Source organism: Parus major, chromosome 14 (assembly GCF_001522545.3).
Source record: "Parus major isolate Abel chromosome 14, Parus_major1.1, whole genome shotgun sequence".
In the NCBI taxonomy this organism is placed as follows: Eukaryota; Metazoa; Chordata; class Aves; order Passeriformes; family Paridae; genus Parus; species Parus major.
The window spans coordinates 8,260,910-8,268,188 of NC_031783.1; the positions used below are offsets into that span (position 1 = coordinate 8,260,910).

The window sequence follows — 7,279 nt, forward strand, 5'->3', positions numbered from 1 at the left end:
TCCCTTCCCTTCCAGACAGCTTTAACTTGTATTAGCAGTATTTAATCAGCAATTCACTGCTGACATTGGCTGCATTACAAGGAGGTATTTGCACAAGGATGGAAAGATTTTAAACAATTTATCCAATGAGTTGGATGCAAACAGGTTTTTCTTTAAACATCAAGCATGCAAGTCCTCAGGCCAGTTAATTTTTTGTTAACAGATTTATCACAAAAGGAAAGTACTGTGTTTCTGTGTTGAATAGGAACTTGGACTTCAGGGAAGTACTTCAGAGCAAGGACTAAATGGAGACCAGAGGATGGCTATTGCTTTATGGAAGCCATTAATAAGAGATAATGTTATTAGAGGTAAAGTTCTAAATACATTTTCACCGTGCTGACTTGGGTGGCTGAGTGTTGACACTAAATGTTGACATTTTTCCAGACTTTGCCAGCAAGAAGCCCACTAACCACACTGTGCCAGCAACTGCTGCCCCTCTCAGGAAGCAGCTCCTACAAGGTAAAGGCAGGAACAGAAACACCTGCAGAAAGGCACTTCCAGCCTGGCCTTGATTCAATGATTCAAAAGCTCAGGGTCTTGCTGTTATTTCATTAACAGTGAACACCAGCACAAGCCATGTGTATAGTTCTTGAATCTTACCAAAGACTAATAAAGCTCAGGTAATTGGCTGGCCCATCCACAAAGCTCCTGCTGGCTTCAGCGGGACTTTTCCCATGTTTAATAAAAGCGTGACCTACACGGTTTGGAACGGAGACGTGTCTGGATGTGCCATGCTGAAGGATCACACCGATCCTGTGAAATGAAGTCCTCACTTTCCACCAAGCACCAGAAAGAGCAGATTTGCAGCAACCTAACACTGGAGCCAAGGAAACAAGAACTCTGAGCAAGCCAACCACAAACCCCAATGTGCTCCACTTCAGACATCAGAACCCCCCCAGACGGTGCCAGCCATGCTCCACTCGCTCTTCTGGCTCTTCTCCACAATCCCTCTGCACAAATCCCAAGGTGTGCACTTCCTGCTTTTCCATCACTTTGCCACTTCAGTAGCCTCCTCCTAAAGAGCACATAAACCTGCCAATTACAGTTCTGTGCCTGCAGGTAGCTTTTAGTGAAAAAAAAGGCAACAAGGAATTTAAATCTTGAGGCACAGATACTTTAACACAGTTGTTTATTATTACTGTGAAATATTCAAACAAAACCACCAACTTTTTATTGTAACAATGAAAGTGCAAATGTATTTTGGAATTAAATAGGAAATGAATTTATAAACGTTTCATTAAAATGGGCTGACACTTTGAGCCTATAAACACTCTTAAAAAACCAAAACAATAGCAGCTGAACAACTCAGTTTTATCTTTGGTCTTAGGATTAACCAGCAAAAAATAGTTGTACCAGGAATGTCCATTACAAACAGATACTTAAAATTTACATTACTCTGTAGAGATTCAAAATCAAAAGAGGAATGTTTACAAGATACTTGGTCAGATAAAATATAATGTCTTCAAGAAACAGCATTTTTCAATACAAAATGAAATTGCATATATGGATTTTGATACCGTAAATTAACTTATTCTCTTGCAGGTATGACTCCTCTTCCAAATCAACATTCAATAAAAACAACTTCATTTGCACAGTCTTTGCAAAATCAGGTTGCAGGTAAGAGAACCAAGAGCCCACGTTTGTGCTAAACAACATGCTCTTTTTTCTGTGTTTGTGTTTCTGTTTACACACACACAGCAACCCGACTGAATCCATGGTACATTGTAACAGCTACACCCTTAGCAAACAGGTATTCATAACCTTGTTGTGTATCCATGGGCTGGGAGAGGAGGGAGAAGGCAAAAGGGCCACAGGATTACTCCTATGGGTCAAGTTCTCTGTACACATCCCTGCAGATAAAGCCCTGTAACAGCTCCAGCACACAGCAGGCACCAGTGCTGTCAAGTTTCTGTGGAATAAGATGAATGCTGTAACAGAAACCAAACTTCTTTGAGCTCCTTTTGTCAATGGTACTCATGAATGCATGCATGCTTTAGAGCAGATAAGGAGAACACATATTTAATATCTCAGTTCTACACCTAAGCCACCAAGTGCACACACAATTGCCTCATGGCAGGATGCCCCCTCACTGCAAGAAGGCTCACCCAAGCTTAAGGTGAAAGCAAACACATGCATTTTCTCCATCATGAACTCAAAACATGCCTTGCTGAGCAAAAACTCTCACTGAAGAGCTACCTGCATAGCTAATGAACTGAGGGTTTGCCTCACTTTTTACCCTAATGGACTCAACTGTTTTGGAAATACTGTCAAAACCCACTTAAATCTCTTTATCCTACACTCCACTTGCTTTCAACAGTTCTCCTCCAATTTTACCCCATGTCCTTTGGCTTGTTTGCAGTGCATCTTCACTGAGAGTTCACCATCACTGTCACTCACTCCTCAGCCCAACTTTCATTTTCTAAACTATTTACATTCTTCACCATCCCTTCTTGTCACGTATTTTCCAATGCAACTCTATTCTCCTGACCTTACTACATTTTCATGAGGAAGTCCTTACCAAGTCCATTACAGGTTTCCTTGTATTGTGGCAATACTAAACAAATGTACACCCCTTTCCACAGCAAAGATCCCTTTTCTGAGACAAGGATGCACTGATATAAACAGACAGACAGCTGACTGAAGTGATCATGATGCCAGAATTAACAGCTCAAGGGTTTTCATGTCAAAAGTTCAGGCAGCCACAATACCCTGGGCTGGCCATCTAGTTCTTCTTTGGGCAAAAGATTCAATGGCTTTGATTGCAGAACTGCATCTTATTTTAAATACCAAGAAACAGAAGCCTGCAAAAATAGTACATATCATGGTCTGCTACCAAAAAAAAGCAAACAATAACCCAGAAACACCAACGTAATTGACTTAGTCTTAAATACCATGTGCAAAGAACATTTGATCAATACTACCTATAAATACACTATTTGTATTTGTAGAAAGAAGCACAGTGCTTCAAATACAAAAATAACCCAGCTTGTGGGTGTGACCTATGCCATAATTACCTGAAAATATGACTGCAAGAGCAGTTAAAGAAACAGACAGAAGTAGGCAAACATCTGCCTAGGGAGTGTTTCCATTTAGAAAAATAGATTTGTATTAAGCTTTATAGATTTTGAAAATGTTTGTTTCATGTTCTGATGCACAGAACCATGAATAAAGCACACCAATACACCAGGGAGAAGAGCAGGTTAGTAACTTCAGGCTACCCTAAAGCTTCCTGAAGCTACACTTGGTCCTTCACAATTCCAGAGTGCTCAGTTAGGACACAGCATTGCAGGTAATAAGGCACATGCTCAGCTTCCTGAGCACCTGCAATTTAGGAACACATTTTGGGGCTTAATCCATCAAATACTTGAGCAGGTGACCAAAAAAAGCAAAGATTTGAAATTCTGAATTTTCTGACACCCTGGCACACCTGCAGTAGTAGCTAAGGACACTTGCAAACCTGGCTGCATCACAACTCAACAGGTTATTCCAGCAACTGGGACATAACCAGACAAAAAGTGGCAATTATCTGCCTGATATTTATACTCAGAGGACACCAGAATCTATAGTCCAAGACTGCCACTGTACCACAAATCAGTGCTAAGTAATTCTGAAGTACCCTGAAATACTTTACTTCCTTCTCCCCATAATAAAATAACAATTTGCTATAATACAAAACTAGAAAATCCCATCAAGGTTATTTGGTTCAAACACTGACACAATCAGACAACTGGTTAGGCAGTCATCCAAAAATCCCACCAAACTCCTACCAGGGAGCAGGAGGGTGCCGCAGTCAGCTTATGGCACTGAGATTTGGACTGGTTTAAGGTTTGTTCCAAAATATAATATGGAATTTCTTATCTTGTTGTTGGTCCTTGAGGTAAAGTGTATTCTAAGAAAATAATACTTGAATACAGAAACAAATAATAAAACTCAACTAGAACCCACGAACAAATGAACCTCAGAGTATTTCTTTAAAAGATTTTCCTTGGGATATTTCAAACACCACTCCTTTAACAAAATACTAATGCCTCCTCAATAGCAATATTTAGTGCAGCCAATTATCCTAAAAATAAGATCTTTGTGAAAATAAAGTGCTATTTGTTTCCTTCTATCTGCATTTCAATCCTTCAGTATAACCTTCACTTGAACACAAATGTGAAACTAGATTCTTCATCCTGTTAACAGAGCAGTTTCACTTCTTCCCTCAAGTTTACATTAACATGTGTTACATTTCTATTTAGCACAATGTGCTCGATTACCCAGGAAATTTAAAGCATGGCATTGAGTATTTCAAACTGTGATCCACACCCATGCTCTAGTGCTCATCACATTTTAAGAACATCTTGGTACATAGAGGGATGGGGTGGGGGTGGGGCTTTTTGCACTTAGAAGATTTTTAAATCCCACATGGATTTTGCATCATATAAAGAAAATCTCAGAAAAAGCTCTATTTTGTCACTAAGACAAGAAGTTAACATGAATTTCTAAAAATGTCAGTTTGAGCCTCTTAGTTTGCAAACTTGACTGAAGGCAACACTTGACCACCAATGCGTCTCCCCAGAAATGTCAAAGCTTTGCCACGTACAACCAATGAGAACGAGAAACACAATTTCAGTAAGTCTTGGTCTTCTCGTGTCAGGAACAAAACCACAGAAGCACATTTCATCAGTCCCACCATCCTCAGGCAGATGCAGCTCTTGAAGCACCAGCGAGCAGGGAGTGTGCGATGTCCCAGAGGGTCCCTGGGTGACAGCGGCTCTCCCTCCCCTGCTCACTCTCCCGGGGGCTCCTGCCCGGCCTCAGCGATGTGTCGGCACGGGGCGGGCGCTGGGCGCAAGTACCGGGGGCTGCTGTACATCCTGATGATGTGCGGGGCCTGGATCCAGGTGCTGATCAGCTGGAAGGCCACAAGGTCCAGCGTGGGCCCGTCGAAGGCAGACAGCAAGTTCACGGGGGCCGCTTCCTTGAGGAACCGGGGCAGTGCCACGGCCTCGGGGATGCTGGTGTTGCCCAGGAAGAAATCCATCAGCACCTGCTTGCGCAGGCAGTCCCGCAGGTACAGCACCAGGTCCTCCAGCCGCTCCACCAGGAACCGCTCATCCCAGGCCTCCAAGGGCCCCTGCAGCAGCAGAGAGAAGAGCGCGGTCTTCAGTGCGTAGGAGGAGAGCACCCGGCCCCACTGGGAGCAGAAGGGCTCCTCCAGGCCCTGCCTGCGGAGGTCCCGCAGGCCCTTGAGGATCTGCAGGCACTTGAGGTGGCAGGAGGCGGCCGGAGCCTGCTCCTTCAGCCAGCCCAGCAGCCGCTGCTCCTGCCGAGAGGCGTTGAGGCCCCAGAGCGCCTCGGAGCCCAGGGAGCCGCGGGGGCCATCGGGCGGCAGGGCCGTGAGGTAGAGCGCGTCGCCGAGAGGGATGGCCGGGATGAGGCGCACGGCCATGGAGATGTGGCAGCAGACGTAGTCGGAGCAGGGCAGGATGTGCAGCGTGGGCGGGTGCCCGGGGCACGCCGAGAGGCTGACTCGGCACCGCTCCTGCAGCCGATACCGCACGGCGCTCAGGCACCGCTGCAGATGGCCCTGGAACCAGCGCAGCACCAGCCCCGAGGAGAGGTGGCTGCGGCCCTGCAGCTCCACGCAGAAGCCCTCGGCGAAGGGCCGGCAGCGTCGCGTCCAGCCGTCCCTCGCCCGCAGGCCGCAGACGAAGGCGCCGCACGGCCCCAGCCCGTCAGCACGGCGCGGCTGGGGCTCCAGGTGCGGCGGCAGCCGCAGGGGCACCAGGATGTCGAAGCAGTCGGGGCTGCGCACCTTGTGCTGCTCGTAGGCGCTGCCGATGCGCACGAAGTCCCCGCGCAGGCTGAGAGCCAGCGGGCCGGGCTGCAGCCCCTGCGCCTTGGCGGCGCGCACCAGCTCGGCCACCACCCGCCCCACGTGCGCCTTGCTGTGGCCCAGCACGTGCGGCGACACCCGCAGCTGCCGCGCGTGGAACCGCTCCAGGGCTCCGCGCCGCGCCCCCGCCAGGCACCGCGCCCCGCCGCGCCGGGGGCCGCCGCCCGCCGCGCCGCAGCAGCGGGCGAGCAGGCAGCCGAGCAGCAGCAGCGCCGAGCCCTTCAGCAGCGGCACCCCGGACCCCGCCGCCTCCGCCTCCGCCGCCGCGTCCTCCGGGCCCCCCGCGCCCCCGCCGGCCGCGCTCCCGCGCAGCGCCTGGTAGAGGCAGAGGAGCGCGGTGCAGAGCGCGGTCAGCAGCGGCCAGAAGCCCCGCACGCGGAGGGGGGGCACGGGCAGGGCGCGGCGGGGGCTCGGGCCGCGGGGGGAGCCGCCGCCCAGCCCCGCGGGCAGGGACCGCCCGCCCCCGCCGGCCCCCTCCTCCGCCGCCCCGGCCGCCCCCAGCGCGGCCCCGCCGCTGCCCCTCGCCCCGCCGCGCCCCTGCCTGCCCCGGCCGCCGCTCCGCTCCGCTGCCGGCTTCCTCTTCCGAGGGACGCGGCCCCGCGTCAGCCGCCGGCTGAGCTCAGAGGAAATGCCGCGGGCGGCGGCCCGAGGGCCGGGGGCGTTGTCCGACGGGGGCCGGCCCGGGGCGGGGAGCGGCGCCGCCTGCGAACTCGCGGCTTCCCGATCTCCCGCTCTCCCGATCTCCCGCCTTCCCGCCGAACGAGGCAGAGCCCCCCTGCTTGAGGGCACGGCGCTGTCAGGGGGAGCATTCCTGCCCGGGCTGCGGTGCCGTGTCATAAGCTCCACGTTGCACGTTTTTCCTCAAAGAAGTGTTACAGGCCTGTCCTACTGCAGGGGCGTCCCTCCCGTTCCCAGCTCTGCCTGAGGGTCTCGGTGCCAAAGGAGCAGCAAAGCCATCAGTGCCAGTGCACCGGGGTGTGTACGGGCTGCTGCCATACTAACAGCTGCCTGCGCTCACAGAGTCATTCAAAAGCCTTGGGTTTTTTACCTTGTGCCCAAATTATTAACAAATTCAAAGGGAAGAAATAACCCCGGGGGTTAAATCTACACGGACACTTGATATAATTTTTAAACACATAGTTTGCTGGCAGTATGTTAAACTGTCTCAAATATTGATGGGGACAGGGTCAGCATCCTCAGCTTCTGTTTGCTTAATAAATATTTACAGAGTTTTGAAGCTGTTTGCTGAAGTTTAAGGACCATCTATGTAAGCATTCTGCTCGATTTAATTTTGGGTGATGAAGTTCCTGCTGCTGCATCTGCAGGGTGGCATGGGTGGCTCCACGAAGGTGAAAAGCA

General features: G+C 50.3%; 1 protein-coding gene across 1 annotated transcript; it reads right to left on the minus strand.

The window, feature by feature from the left end:
* Positions 1–1,151: 1,151 nt before the first annotated feature.
* Positions 1,152–6,757, minus strand: ITPRIPL2 (ITPRIP like 2). The gene has a single exon (XM_015642389.2). It carries the CDS (start codon positions 6,755–6,757, stop codon positions 4,811–4,813), a length of 1,947 nt encoding a protein of 648 aa, XP_015497875.1. The 3' UTR covers positions 1,152–4,810.
* Positions 6,758–7,279: the final 522 nt, after the last annotated feature.

What these genes read in the sequence shown, in the direction of transcription:
- ITPRIPL2 (XM_015642389.2), bottom strand. Translation starts at nt 6,757, where the DNA reads ATGACACGGCACCGCAGCCCGGGCAGGAATGCTCCCCCTGACAGCGCC.